General features: G+C 36.3%; 1 protein-coding gene across 1 annotated transcript; it reads right to left on the bottom strand.

Moving 5' to 3' along the window:
• Positions 1-12,382: 12,382 nt before the first annotated feature.
• LOC131054987 (protein PROTON GRADIENT REGULATION 5, chloroplastic) lies at positions 12,383-14,977 on the bottom strand. The gene is made up of 2 exons (XM_057989591.2): positions 14,567-14,977; positions 12,383-12,677 (listed from the first exon to the last, which is right to left on the bottom strand). The coding sequence occupies exons 1-2, from the start codon at positions 14,819-14,821 to the stop codon at positions 12,573-12,575; spliced, it is 360 nt and encodes a 119-aa protein (XP_057845574.1). The 5' UTR covers positions 14,822-14,977; the 3' UTR covers positions 12,383-12,572.
• Positions 14,978-16,449: the final 1,472 nt, after the last annotated feature.

Genomic DNA, 16,449 nt, shown 5'->3' with positions numbered 1-16,449 from the left:
ACCTAAACACCCAAGTGATAAGGATGAGAACATTCCTCCTCCTCTATCTTCTCCACTTCCTACTAAGACTAGACGTAATCGTGCTGCATGTGAATGCCGACGAAAGCGTCGTCTTAGAGCGCAAGCAGCTGCTTCTCAAACTTTGCAATCTCCAAAAACACCTTCAACAAGCATTATTCCATTTTCTCCTCAGCTGAAAATTGAGCATAAATCTCCTAAACATAAGATGCATGATGATCTTGATCCTGTGCAAGTTAGAGATCCTATTTTTATAAATCTTGATGATGATATGGATGAAAATGTTATTCATGATAAACATGTTACTCCTCTTGCTTCTGATAGTGAATATGAACTTGTTGATATTGATAACCATTTATCTAATGAATTTTCTAAAGCACTTATCCTAGCTCCTAGACAAGAACAACGTGGCTTGGAACATGAACATAGCCCTTGTTTGGATCTTGTGATAGCTCCATCTGCTGTGTTGGATGTTCCTCCTCTAGCGTGTTCCCTGCCTTCCCGAAACATTGATCAGCAAGATCGGGGGGTAGATGACGTGCTAGACTAGTTACATTAGCATAGCAGATTCTTTCCTCCTCTGTGTTGTTACTTCTTCTATGTGTTATTCTCATTCTTCTATTTGTTGTCCTTAGTGTTGTCTACTTGAGGACGATGCAAAACATTGAGACCTCTTTTGGTCTCTCTCATGTTGACTCAAAAGACACATGTGTTCCCTTCTTCTAGGTGACCTTCCTTGATTGGGGAATGAAGAACAATTATGCATACATACATATGATATATATACATGACTTATCATACAGCATACTGACCCCGAGGAAAGCAAAGTCACCTTGTGCTTTGTGTTTTGTGTCTATTATCCTTGGGTTTATCTCACACTTGGGGGCTAAATCTTTGCGATAACGTGCTCCTTTCCTTTCTCATTTCTTATGTGTATCACTGCGTTAAAACAATCACCCCCGTTGAGGCGTGTGCGATCGCTTTAACGTAGGGGGGCATACACCCCATCTATCCCTTCAGGATACTTGAAAATTTCTTGGCGAACTTAGCTTTGCCTTGAAAATTTTTGGTATTTCTTTTGCATGACTCATAGTGAGGGAACCTTACTACTGATAGTCATGGTTCTCCCTCGTGATCTTCCCTTTTACTTTGTCAATCGAAGTCGTAAGATCCTTAGTCCACTGGGGGCTTGGTGTGTCTTGCCTCCTTGACGTGATGAAAGTCTTTCAATGTTGTTTCCTTGTACTTTACCGGAAGTATGAGCGTACGCCTATACTCCCGCTAAAGTGGGGGCTAAATGTAGCGTCCTAAAATTGTGACACTTGCAATTTCGACTGCATTTCGGTCTTCACGATGGCGACGCAACACGCAACCTGAATGGAGACCCCGAAACTTGTCCACGACACTAAAAACTGCATTTTTCAAGCACCCTTGCCTGAACCTTCTTGCACCCTGCTGTCCCGGGAGGTGGGACCAGAGCGCCCAGCGCCCTGGTCCCTGGGCCTATTTTGGGCCCTGTCTCCTATGGGGTCTCGGGTCTTTTTGTTTGCAATTTGGAAATTAACTTCCCTGGTCGGCCTAAGGTCAGGAAAATCAGTCTTTTAACCCTAATTGGCAAGTATATAAACTACATTTTCCTCTCTCATTGAGACATATACATGGATGAGGGAAAAAGCGTGGAAACTATACTCAAGCATTCAAGCATTCAAGCATTCAAGCATTCATTCTAAGTCTCCATTCAAGGCTAAGTGTTGCATTCAAGACAAGGATTCAACCATTGAAGAGGAGATCACATACTACATACTACTACAACATACAACAAACAACAACATCTATACCTTCGCACATAAGGATACAAACATCCTTACAACAAGGTATTAGTACTTGTTTTACATTACAGACATTTACATTTACAACAATTTCTCATTTCTTGGTTAATTCCAAAACCGGGGTTTGACCTAAAGGCAAACCCCTAATCCCTAACCCCCCAATCGTCTTCGCTTTTCTGTGTGTAGGTTGCAGGTACGCGGCTGAAATTGAAGATCTGGAATCCTTGTGTAGAGACGAATAGATCCCCCTTCGTTTCGCGGATTTTTCGGAGGACCGTGGCGTCGGGCGCCATCGTCCCGTCAACTTTGGCTCAAATTTGCAGGATAGCACCGTATCGACATTTTACTGCTAATTCCAGGTCCGCAGCTTCATCCTATATCCCTATCTCAGTTTATAAGCAAATTTTTCTCACTTTCTATGCATTCCTAGCCTAATCATTCTATGCACATTCTTTATAAAAGAGGGTAGCCTTGCTGTCTTAACCCTTGAAACACATTTAGCATCCAATCTTGCATTGTGTGGGATTGGATCTTGTGGGTTTCAACCCCTCTTTTGAATGTAAAGTCTCTCCCTTAAGTGAAAACCATCAACCCTAGCGACCTCCCTTCTCTCTCCTCAGAGTTGGAAGAGGGGAGTGCAACTAGGGTTCGATTGCGATTTTCCGCTTTACAGCCGCCAATGCTCTAACCTGCCAATCTGCGGCTGCGAAGTGATCATGTCATACAGATGAACAAAACTCCGTCCATGACCTCTCCCTTTGAAATGTATCGGCCGCGTGATCGGCAGATGCTCGTATGCCCAAACCTGCAGTAGTGTCACTCCACAACCCAATCCCACTGATCCATGGTATACAAACTGGTGAAGCTCATAATATAGGTGGGCCAACACACATGGACCCCACGCATATCTGGTGTGCTGCATCACCAATGTCTACAGTGCTCCTCCCCAGCCCACTGCCAACCCCCGTGTCGCCCTGTCCGGACATAGGAACCCACTGATAGCTCCTCTGATCATAGCTGGCAAAGCTAACCCTATCGCGGTCATGGTGTCCCATTCCACATGTCCTGCTCTCATCTCTAGGCCGGGATCCTGAAACAGCCGTCTCAAAGCCTCTCTGTCTCCGTCGCGATCGTATGGAATTAGATCTCCATCAATCGGTATGTGTAGAATCCTATAAACATCCTCAAGGGTGACTGTCATCTCACCCATCGGCAAATGAAATGTGCAAGTCTCTGAATGCCATCTCTCAGCCAGCACAGTCAGCAAACCCATGTTTGCCTGAAACTTAGGCACATACAACATGTGTCTCAAACCCATCTCCTCGATGGCAGCTCTATCCTGAAATGACAACTCCGGTTGCAACCTCTGTGTCGACGGGAATCTCTCCCGTGACTCTAACATAGGCAAATACTCCTGTAGTCAAACAAATCAATCATGTCAGTCATCGTGGCATTCACTGTTCATCACAAAATGCTACTTGCTATCTAAATGCATATGGTTATCTCTCTTAGTGACACTCACTGTTCATCACAAAGTGTTGCTATCTATCCTAGTAGTACTCCCTGTTCATCACAAAGTACTACGTGTGTGACATTCCCTGTTCATCACAAAGTGTTACTCACATCTTGCACTCCCTGTTCATCACAAAGTGCAGCTCATACTTTGGGTACTCTCTGTTCATCACAAAGTACTCTATCTTGGTGCTCCCTGTTCATCACAAAGTGCCTTGATCTATCCTAGTCTTCCTAGAGGACCTGCTTGAGTGTATCCTCTCAGCAGCTTATCCAATCGACAGCGTATGTTCATCACAGAACTGTCGATTTGACCTAGAAGACAAAACTTTGCATTTATCGGACATAAACGCGTTTCTAACTCACAAACGTGCCTATAGACTGCACAAGCACGCGTAAACAACACAGACGTGCCTGCTTGACATAAACGTGCCTACATTGTTCACAAACGCGACTTTGAAACACAAACGCCTCTAAAAGATGTAGACGCGCCCGCATTCGACACAAACGCGGTTCTAGACATAGACGTGCCTGGCACCGACACAGACGCGCTTGTCGGACACAGACGTGCCTGGCACCGACGCAGACACGGTTTCTCGATTTTTGCATTTTTTGCACCCTACTTCTAAGCGCATTTATTGCTCTATTCGACATGCATTAATGACAAAATTAAATGCGTCAAAGTACGAGGAGGTTTGGTGGTACTTACCGGCTCTCCTGCCTCTGCTGGCCTCTGAAATCGGCGAATGTGGTCGAATCTGTGCACGAAAGCCATCGCTGCTGACTGCTGCTACTCTTTTCTCACTCTGCACTGTGATCTCGTGAGGGTGTAGATGACAATGAGGATGTCTTTTTCTCGTGGTCTATCTTATAGCCTACCCTAGCCCTCGCATTCATTTCCCGTGTCAGTCTTCATTATCCCGTGACTCTGTCACTTTATCCAGTCAGTCCATTCTATCTTGTCTTTCTTATCGAGAGATTGTCTACAATCTTTTCAGACATTTTCATCCAATCTCTCGAGGGGGCATATCATTCCCATCCTGGGGCAACTCTGTATCAGTTCATCTTATCTTCTTTGAAACAACGCGACAAGCCGCATTGTCTCAAAGAGGGGCAAAATGTAGACACCCAAAATTGTCCAGTCTAATTAAATAAATATTTTATTTATTTAATTATCTAAGCCTAATTCTTCTATTAATTAAATAAATCCTTATTTATTTAATTAATTCATTTATCCTCTTCTAGCCTTATTTCTCATTTAAATAAATACCTTTATTTATTTAAATTATCCCTTTCCTAAATTAAATAAATATTTTTATTTATTTAATTGATCCTACTTCTTCTATTTATTAAATAAATCTTTATTTATTTAATTAATTCATTAGCTTTTTCTATCCATGACACATGTCATTCATCTCTTAATTCCTACACTACCTACCTCTTTCATTATTTTGGTATTTCTTTTACCTACCCTCTAATCCTAGCCGACCTCTCTTTTTACTCCTCTCAATCTTATCCCTCCATTTCATATTGTGTCTTCTATTTAAGGAGATGCCTCCTTCATTATCAAACCCTAACAACTTGATCAATTGGCTACACTATGATCCTACTTGCAACCACATTCCGTTCTTTGTTGAGCTCTTGTGCACATAAAATCTGAGAGCAAATATATCAAGCAAGATCAAATCAATGGAGATAGGAAGAATAGAGATCAAAACCCTATTGGACATGTGATGGTATAATCTTTGTGATTTTGTTTTATTTGCATTGTCTTAGGTAATCTTCATATGTTATGGTGGATCTTTGTTGATTGTTAGGCTAGGGTTTTTGTGGTTGGATTCATTTAGCCTTTCAATATTGTTATTATTGTTATCCATTTTCACCATATACAGTTATAATGCCAACAATTTTTTTTAAAAAATTAATATAAATGTAAGTATACAATTGAAATTAATTCTATTATCTTACATCCTTCTCTTCAATTCTAAACCACTGATTTAAAAAAATAGGTTGTTTACTTAATCAGAAGTGAGAGATCTTAGAAAATTTATAAGAAGAATTTCAATTATTGATTTATGTTTATTATTAATTCTTGCCAAGGTAGGATACTATTGCATTCATTTATTTCTATTTTTTAATTAATTTGATCAATCATATCATAGAATTCAAATTTCTACACAAAAATTCTATAGTATATATATATATATTTTTAATAGATTGTAAAAATGCTATTTTTCTATTTTTCTATTTGTTACTATTGTATTTATATAGTGTGGGGAAAAAAGTTGGGCATACAAGTTAATTTCCGTAGAATGATTTAGAGAGCTAATTTATGCAGAATGATTTAGAGAGGCTAATTTGTGGTTTTCTTTAGGACTCATACTATGCAAGAACAAGTCTTAAAAAAATAATTTCGAAATATGGAGCAAAGTTCTTTTTAGGGATTTTCCATGGACTCCAAAGGGAAATCTGGAGGAGGTAGTTGCAAGTTCATCCCCCAATTGGCCTGAAATTAAATCCGTTCCTCCAAAATATTAGAATTTTTTACCACAAATTCTAAAACCAATAGGTAATTTTATGAAAGTTGAGGAGTCTCGGGTCACCCTCCCTCACCTAAATACAAGGGTTTTAATTACCCTGGATCCAGAGGCTGACATCCCAAACAAAATTGCTATGACCATTGATAATGAGATCCATATATGGGATATGGAGGTTTTGGGAACTCTTAAAGCAATAAAATTTGAAGATGATCATTTTGGTATATGTTCCATGTATGCATCTAATGATTATAGAGAGAGAGGTCTACTCTATGGAATTGGATGACCTCCAACCCCCCAAAGGTCCATTGGATTTGTATTGGTGTTTTCAATATGGTGGAGTTTAAAGAAGATAAGAAGGGTGGAGGAAAAACTTTATGGAAAGGTGATGAACTATTTTTCTATTCTAAATTCAAGAGGTCTTTGAACCTTATTGATCCCCTTGCAAAAAAAAAGTATCTTCCGAGCTTCCATTTGGTATAGTTGGTGTAACAATCAATCTATGCAAAATAGAATCTACTACAGACTTGATAGAGCTTATGCAAATAGGTCTATTTTTTCCTTCAATTATCTCAATAGAGGTAATGTAGTCACGGTGATCCCCTCCTCAATGTTAGATTGCTCCCTTATTGCTATTAATGTTTCCTGGGATGCCTCTATTGCTCCAAAGATGGTCCTTAGAGCTGATATTTTTAAGATCAATGTCTCTCTACTCAATGATGAGGATAGTTTGGATGCTATTCAAACAATTACTGCTATTACTAAAGTTCTTACCAAACACAGGTCCCTTATTCTAGTTTGGGACTCTTTGGTTGAATTTTGGAGAAAACTTTTTCAAATTGTGAGAAAAAAGAAAGCTATGGATAGAAGTAGGATCAACTCTCTATTGTATCAAATAATCTTTATCCTAAAAGGACAAATGCAAGATAGTGGGCCAGACCACCTTCTAGAGGCCAATTGGTCAAGGCCAAGACACTACTCAGGAAAATTCAAAACTTCAAGTTTTAGGGCCAGAAAGTTAGAGCCAAGACGAACTAGTTAAAGTAAGGAGATAGGGTATCTAAGTAATTTTTTCACTTGCTTAAGTATAAACAAGAAAGAGAATTTATTGGTCTCATCTCTCATAATGGTCAAAGTTCCAATGGTAAAGACTTTTTGAAGTTAGCTTTCCATGATTTTTTTTTCAGAATTTAATCACTTTTGATCACGAACCTAATAAATAGGAAGCCATGGAATTCTGTTTCAAATTTATCCCTAAAAAGATCTTATAGGAGGAGGCTCAAAATCCTGATCAAGACATAACTATGGGAGAAATTGACAATATCATATCTCTAGCTAATGTGAAGTCATTGGGTTTGGATGGGTGATAGGGAGGTAGTGCAAGGTGGTTGCCAAGTGGCTAGTATGTTTGCTAAGTGATAGGTCCTTACTGGTTTCAAGGTGTAGTCACCAAAGTCAAAGTGCAAAAAGCTCAAAGGCAATCTAACAACTCTCCTTGTTCCACCTCCCTAAGTCAAACTCTCCTTGGTTACTCAAGGGCTTCAACTCCATAGTTGTTGTCATCCTTTCAAGTGCTACAAAACCGACTTATGAAGTCAAACTCACCAAATATGTTGGATTCATGTTAGGTTAACCTATTTCAACTTGATTTGTTGGGTTTCATGCTTTTCAACCTTCTTTGGCATACCTGATTTGACAAAAACCTAGTTTTAGGCCTAAAACGGGCTACTAGGAATTAGCCCCCCTTTTGGGGTTTTGTGCTCACCCTGCTCAAGCGATGGACTTCCAGACAAAAAGAAGTTGATATTCGGACACCCTTTTGGGAGTTCTTGAAGATTTTCTAAGTCTCAGGGTGTCTTAGGCCTTCTCCATGACTGTCCCAAAAATGGGTGAAAAAGAAGGGTTTGGTAGGGTTTTGATGGCAAACAAACTAGAATCCTTCAAAGTGAAACATGAGACCTTAGTTATATCATGCCACATGCTAATTAGACCAAGGCTAAGTAGTTTTACACCCTCAAGGTTTAGAGAACAAGTTTTTACAAAATGCACATAAGGAGAGTGCAACAATTGACAACTTTTCCATTCTTGTTGTCTACAAACACATCTTAGGTATGAAAACCAATTACATTTCAAAACAAGAGAACATGTCTATCATGAAAGACACACAAATATCACATTAGCCCTACACAAAGCCATTAGGCAATTACAAACAAAGATTTGTTCACAATCAAGTCTTTTATGACTGCACTTTTCTCCTTTCACTGTTTTTCCACTTTGACCTACACTTTGCCACTGTCAAAACACCTTTCAAAGGTCTGCCTAATGTTCTTTTGTTAATACTTTGCCTTTGCTTGCTTGTTGACCTTCATACCTGCCAAATGGAAGAGGAAGATTGCAAAAACTCCTTCATTTAATATGCTAAAATCAGTCATAAATGACTGTGACAGCCTGCTGGGCGTTACAACTTTGCCTAAAGAGATCATTGCTTGATCTTGGCAAACACAAAGCCCATGGGCAGGGTCAAACACCACTCCATATTCTTGTTTACAAACACATTAAGGAGAAACAAGTTTTTACACACACCAACATATGGTGGAGAACAAGTAATTGAGTGGATACAAACTCCAAAACAATGACTCACTGTTTTTGTTACAATTTACACAAACTAAAAATGCAAACTTCCTTCTCTTGGCTTAGTAAGCCTCTTAGCTTTCATTTACAATCTTGGACAACAAGACAAGTCTGTCCACCTGATGAATGCATTTGCTATAGAAGAGCAAAGCATCAACTTCTACAAAGACCCTAGCCAAATGGCACACTTGCCTAGGGCTCCATGGCCACAAAACTCCTTGCACCTGCATTATTGAAAACAAAACATGTATTTACATATCCTACAAGTTGACCAACTGGTTTTTGGGAAGCCATGAGCATTTAGGGCCTCAAGAAGCCAATTTGGCCAAGCATCCTTGCCAATTTCCCTAGACAAGGTAGTGAAACTGTCAAAATCAAATATTTTTGCACAAAACTCAAAACTTGATGAAATTAAATGCCACCAAAGGGAAAAGCTTCAGGAAACATGAGAGAACATAAAAATGCCAAAACAGTACAGACAAGTACAACAGGCATACGAACTGTTGCTCACTTGGAGTCAAAACATAGTGAAAAACAAGGAACTTTTAGTGTAAATTCTCAAAATGCTTAATAATTTTGAATGAACAACCCTTAAAATAGTTCAAACAGGAGATTAAATACCTCTCCCAGTTGGTTAGCCTCCTGTACAGACTGGTACATGTCCAAGAGCACTTAAATTTGACATTTTGATGCCTAAATGACAACTTTTGGTGCCTAGAAAATGCAAGGTTGATCTCAAAGACCTACAATCAACTAAGAGCACTACTCAAACCTACAAACCAAGCATAAGACATGTCTAAGCACTTTCAAAACAAAAACCACATTAAAAACTCATTTTTCTATCATTTTGCCAGGCAACTCCAAACTGGCAACTTTGAGCAAAAAGATGAAAACAAGAAACCAAAACCACACAATGAGTTCAAAACTCATCCAAACAACCTAGAACAACTTCAAAAACATCTTAGACAACTTTCCAACTTAAAACTAATAAAAACCAAGATTGCTATCAAACCTGAGATGAAAATGAGACCTAGGTGCTCCTGCACCAATGGGCTCTATGTAGAGTTTTATAAGAATAACATTGATTGGATTAGCTCAAAGCTTCTTAAGCTTTATAATGTTGCATATGCTAATAACTCCCTAGGAGATAATATTGATAGGGGCATCATTGAACTAATCTCAAAGGACGAAGACAAAACCACAAATTATAAATTGGAGGCCTATTACTTTGTTAGATCTATCCTACAAATTTTTGGCAAAAACTTTGGCCAGAAGGCTCACAAATGTGTTTGGAAGGATAGTTTCAGTGACCCAATCTATTTTCATAAAAGGGAGATTCATTCATGAAAAGATGATAAAAAGCTAAGAAGGTATGCAATTGGCTAAACATGATGGTCAAAATGTGATCACGATTTTGCTTGACTTTGAGAAAGCCTATGATCTAATTCAATGGTCTTTTGTGATAAGCATGCTAAAAGCATTTGGATTCCCACCTAAGTTCTTCAACTAGATTAACTTACTTTTCAAGGACTCTTCTATTGTCATTGATGTCAATGATGAAATTTCTAAACCTATTACTCTCCAAAGGTCTATTAGGAAAGGATGCCCTATTGCCCCTACATTGTTTGTAACTTTTGCAAATTCCCTTCACTATATTCTTAGAATAGAGTCTATCTCCCCTCCTCTAAAAGGTATTAGGCTACCCAAAAATGATATGCTTATTAATGCCCAATTTGTTGATGGTATGACTTTGTTCATTGAACTCTCCAAAGCTATCTTTGATAATATTGTTGAAAGACTTTAGATCTTTTGTAATGCCTTAGGTTCTAAAATTATTCAATAAAGTCTATCGTTATTGGATGGTCAGAGAATCCTCCTAAGTGGTTTGCAGCTAAATGATGGTGACAGGGATGGGCTAATTCTTCCAAAGTGGTTAGATATCTTGGTATCCCATTTCCTAGATCTCCTTCTTTAAAATAAATGTGGGAATGACCCTTCAAAAATATTGAAAGAAAATATGAAAAGTGGTAGACCCACCTCCTCTCTTTAGTTGGGAGAGTGCAAGTGGTTCAAAAGGTCTTGGCATCCCATTCCATTCATCATACATAAGTCAATGTATAATAAGACCAAGTCTCTTGAGCCTTATTCCTCTAGAATATCTCTTCCTAGTGAGAATTTTGGCACACTCTTCCTTTTGTTTATTCACAAGTTCAAAATATGCCTAGAACATCCCATTCAAAATCACTTTTTCATATAGATTAGCCATTTGCTATTCTACTCTCACATTTTCTTTATAGATTTTTTTAAATTTCTCGTTGTTCCATTCTTTGAGTTTAACTTTAATGAATTTGAACCGCTTTTATTGAATTTGTAACTAACCGTCCCATTCTCTGTTGGGGCATCTTTCCACCATTTTTAAATTTCTTTGACCAAGTTTGGATTCTGAAACCACACACTTTCAAAATTAAAATATCCATTTGAGAGGCAATTGGAAGGAGAAAAAACCAAAGACATAGGGAAATGATCAGAGGTGGAGAGGTTTAAAATTAGTGATTCATATACAAACCCTTCCTACAACCAGTTGTGTGTCAAAAAGAAGCGATAAAATCTTTTGAAATTGAGCTAAATTTTCCATTCTTTGGTGGGTAATCAATAAGCATTGTATCTTCTACAAAGGATTGGAAGTCTTTCATTATATTATCAATTCTACTCAAGCCTCCACTCTTTTCATTGATATCTAAAATGGCATTGAAATCACCTCCAAGAATGCATTTTGTATTCCCCAAATTTTGGATTTTCTCTTTCAATATAGTCCAAAGAAGCTTTTTCTCTTCAAATTTGATCAAACCATTAATATCAAATAGGAAAAATGAATTTCCTAAATTGTAGGCAATGACATCACACATCATCCAGCCAGTCCCCATCTCTACCTCCCTCACACATACCTTGTAAGTATTCCACAAAATACCTAGGCCACCAACCAAACCAATAGCCTCATAAAACAAACCACCCCATTTTTGCAATAGCGAATGAATTTATTTGCTTGCACTGAGCTTAATTTAGTCTCCTACAATAAAATTATATCAAACTTCAACATCTCCAATTGGTGCTTAATAATGCATCATATCTTTGAATACATCATAATGCACATTTGTAATACAATGCTCTCATAAAATAAGGTTGTGTTTTAAGGAAAAACAAGCCAACATAATATCTAAAATAAGGTCATCCCCTCTAGACCTTGGAAGAGGGGCACCCCTGGCCCTATTCAACCCTCAGTGCCCACCTATCAACAATAACCTTTTATAATCGCAAGGTTGAGACACCATTTTCTTAACATATAATCAACAAGGGATGTAGCCTTTTTTGATACTAAAGTATGTAATATAAATAATTTTATAATAAAAAAGATCAAAATATCAATTTATTAAAGAAAATTTAGAGAGACTGTGCAAATAAAATTAGTTTTGTAGCAACAATAAGCTTAATCATCAATCCAGTTGTAATAGGCTCAATCATCAATCCACTCCTCATTGAATAATAAGGAAAAAAAATTAAAAATGTGTTTTTGCTTGTTTATTTAAGCATCTTTTCTAAATAGGAGAACTTTGATTAGAAAATAATTTAGATAGTTTGAATCTCTAAGGTTAATAACATATATGAATAAAATATGTACAAACAAGAATGTACTTATCTTATTTTTTAATATTTTTAGATAATTTTTAATCAAATTCTTTAATAACTTAAAAACAAAGTATCGTCACTTTTATAAAATAAGTTTTTATTTAGTATGTGAACAATGCAATTGAAATAATGTTTTGAAAATGTCAAAGTAGAAATCAATTCTTCAATAGCTATGCAACAAAAAATGTTTTGTCATATATCTATATAAAAAAATTAGTAAAAAGCATAATCTCAATGCATTGCAGTGTACATTACATATAGTGTGAAATACTTTTTTCAATTGACATTTTGTATTTGTGAGGCACATCATAGGCATAGAAGAATCTAATAGAACATTTCCATCTTGTATTTCCACAATGTTTTATGCTAAGAAGCCCAACTTTTCACCATTCTTTTTGGCCAAGCGAATCAAGCCTTGCCTTTGTTTGGCATCAGCTCCTATTGATTTACAAAATTCAGTTATCACCTGGTTCATAGTAAGAAAGTATATGAGGTCAATTTTTTTTTATAAATATTTTTTAAAAAATCAATAGTTCCATTACTTAGATATATATAAATGAAACACATGAACAAAATAAGTAATAGAAGTAAAGAAGATAGTAATTGAAAAGAAATCATTATATTGAACAATCGTCACAATATAGCTTGAGATATCTTAGAATTTACAAATATTTAAATGCTTAATATGCAAAAATAAATCAACAAAAAAATTCACATAAAAAACCTAAATAACTAAAATCAATGTTACATTTTTATTTTATTTTCTAAAAACATTATATGTTTGGATGTAGGTGTACTATTGAGGACACTTAATGAATTATAATTAATTAGGTGAAGAGTAATAATTTTTCTCGATTTTATAGTGAATATTTAATTGATTTAATTGTAACTGACTCAATATTAAGGTCATAAAGCTCCCCCTAAAGAGATAAGGCCTCAAGTACTTCACTCTTAAAAAATAGACTTTTAAGTACTTCTCTCTTAAAAAATGTTTCTAAATAACGTAAGAAAGGAGGGATAATCAATAGGAAAAGGTAAATATATAAAAAACTTAAAGAGTTTTTTCCAAAATAAATCTCATATACTTAAATTTAGTATAAAGTATGATTATAATCCAAAGAATCATATGTGCATAATATAAGAGGCTTGCATAACTGGAGAGTTTGGTAGATAGACCTCACCTTAGCGGTTCAATGTGATGGTTAAGTTGTTTTGTTGTTGTTCTTGCCATCAAGGTCCAAACCCTAGATTTTATAGTTGAATGTTTGTACTGGAGATGAGATCTCCGATGTGTGACCTCAGTGATTCATAACTCCAACTCAAAAGCATTTACTCCTTAAAACATCACATGATAATAATGTTTTGATCAAATTAATAATTCAACTCTTAAATTTTTTCTAATGTATAACCAATATACATGGATTGTTTGTGTTCATAAGAAAATGATCCTTATGAATCATCACTTATCATACATAAATCAATGTATATTAAGATCTTCTAAAGAGTAAGTCTAGAATCATATAATTATATTATTTTAACATGATTAATGCAAACAACTTTACAAATTATATAAAGTTCCATGCTAGTCAAATGGACCATTCAAACTTATAAGTAATAAATCCTTGTGAATTAATTCTCCTCAAACATAAAGATGAATGTAAATTGATGATGTGTTGAAGAGTAAGATCTAAATATCAGGGTTGTAATATTATATTACAATTTATTTAAAAGATTTACAAATTATGTGATATGCATGTGTGTGCGCGCGCTATATGCAAATGTTGCATATTCATATATACATATATAGACATATACACATTCATGCATATATATATATATATATATATATAAGTCTATGCGCGTGTGTGTCCATATATAAATACACACAAGTATATAAGACGTGTGTGTATGTGTATACATGTATACATACACTGAATGTTAAATAGATCATTTATACTCATTAAAAATAAGATTTTTGTGAACTGATTTAATCTAAAATAAATAATTGTTTGTTGAAGAGTGATCTGAAATCATAAACTTATAATATTTTAAGAAATATGAATTTTATTTATCTAATTTCTATATGAAATGGATATCAAATAGAACACTCATTTATAAAATACAAATCCATATAAATTACTTAAAATTTAAAAAATCTCAAATTAATACTGAAACACAGCAAACATCTATCCAGCATATTGGATACAAATTTAACCCCAAATATTGATAAAATGCTGTCATTAAATTTGTGCATAGAGTATGTTTGAACAGACAATAGGCTGAAACAGAGAATTGAAAAAAAAAACAATGAAAAATGTGAAAAAGAAAATGTTGAATCTAAGCAATATAATTTACCTGTGAATGCAAAGCAATGGCTTTTCCCCTCAAAGAGTTGAAAGTCTTCTTGCCCACAACATTTCTGACAACAACAACCACAGGCGCAAATAATCCCTTCCCTTCGTTCACATTCTTCATCAGCGGCTTGACCACAAAGGGCTTCGAACTCCTGACCTTCCCCAACGAAACCCACTTCACCTGAACACTTCCCTCTCCTCTACCACAACAAGAGGAAGCCATTAAGCTATTGCCTGTAAAAGCAGCAGCTGCCATTGTTTTATAACCAGTCAATTATGGCCCTCAAGTGGGGATTCGAACCCCAGACCTCGAAAAAAGAGTTTCTCAGAATTGGGTTGAGGAAGAAAGAAAGAAAGAGAGTCTTAGCAGGTGCCGTGAATGGAGTGTATGTAGAAACAAATGTGAGGCTAGTCTTGGTGTGGGGAAATATAAGGCTGGCTTAGCTTCGGAATAATATCTAACCGGTTCACGTGGCCGATTGTGGTTCATACATTTGTCGCCCACATCACCGTTCTTTTGTTCTCTACCGCCCATGTGCTTGTAGCTCATCTTCGAATGGCTGGATTCTTCCTATTTGTGATTGACACGTGGCTGAAATGTTAGTTCCACAAGGGGAAGGTGTGGAATGATGGTTGTAATAGGATTTGAACACGGTTGAGGCTCTAGAAAGGTCTCACATGTGGTGCTCACACTATAATGTGTGGGGTGGGATTTGAGCTTCTAGATTTCATTGTGGTTCTTGATTATAGCTAATGTGTGAAGGGTGATTGAGCTTCTAGAATCATGTGGTTAATGTGTTGAGGGTGATTTGAACTTCTAAAATTTGACTGTGGTTCTTGACTATAATGTGTGGAGGATAATTCTCAATAATTCTGGCTCTTGACTATAATGTGTGGAGGGTGATTTGAGCTTTTGGGTTTGACTGTGGCTCTTGATTATAAATTGTGGAGGGTGATTTGAGCTTTTGGATTTGACTGTGGTTCTTGACTTTGATGTGTGGAGGAAAATAATTGTCAACTCAAGCATTTTTCTTATGTAGTTGGTCAAAGAGGGTAGTCCTTATATAGGTGAATAAATGGCTAACTTTAAACTTATATTCTACTCAATTAATAAATAAGTTTGGAGTTAGATTAATGGAGTATGTGTTGAAGTAGGATGAAGTATTATTTTGACTTGATTGGTAAATAGAATCGCAAAATTATTTTTTGATTTGAAATCTAGATCTATGACAAACTTTTCTTTGGCCTAATGGTTTAGAATTTGTACTCTTAAAAGATAACTCACAAGTTCAAATCCTTGAGGAGGTGGGGTATGCACATCTCGTATTTGAAGCACAATTAGGCACCTCGTGCATACTAGGAGTACAAGGACTCCCACATATTGCAAGCCATCTTTAGACCCAAAAGCAAATCACCTAGTATCGTAGACCATAAAACATAATTAATTATTAATTAATTAATTTGATATTGAAATGTTGTGGGACTAGGCCACACCACACAACCTAGTTTGAGACAATTTTCTTGCTGCACAAGAAGTTCTTTTGCCACAAATTTTTTGATTATTGTTGTAACCTTCTATGATGCTACATGCTTGCTTTTTGTACTTGCTACTAAATTGAGAACAATGCTAAAAAGTATTGAGCAGTTTGTTGTTTGGTTGGAGGGAAGGTCGTGAACTTCTTTACTCGTAGTTGAAAATCCCTTAAGAGTGATGAACAAGATTCACAAACACTCCACACAATTAATGGATAATGTTCCTTATGCAAATGATTTATGATATGAGATTTTGTTGCATCCTTAATCTTAGAGTATACGTAATGTTATGAGTAGTCAACTTGTGACTACCTTAACTCTTAATTAAGTCATATTATCATTATTATATTG

Source organism: Cryptomeria japonica, chromosome 8 (genome assembly GCF_030272615.1).
Source record: "Cryptomeria japonica chromosome 8, Sugi_1.0, whole genome shotgun sequence".
NCBI classification, from domain to species: domain Eukaryota; kingdom Viridiplantae; phylum Streptophyta; class Pinopsida; order Cupressales; family Cupressaceae; genus Cryptomeria; species Cryptomeria japonica.
The sequence above is the reverse complement of the archived record's forward strand: the minus strand, read 5'-3'. Positions and strand labels throughout refer to the sequence as shown.

Coding starts and splice junctions, on each gene's coding strand:
- LOC131054987 (XM_057989591.2), bottom strand. CDS start 14,821: ATGGCAGCTGCTGCTTTTACAGGCAATAGCTTAATGGCTTCCTCTTGT. Junction 12,678..14,566: donor CCATTGCTTTGCATTCACAG/GTAAATTATATT, acceptor ACTATGAACCAG/GTGATAACTGAATTTTGTAA.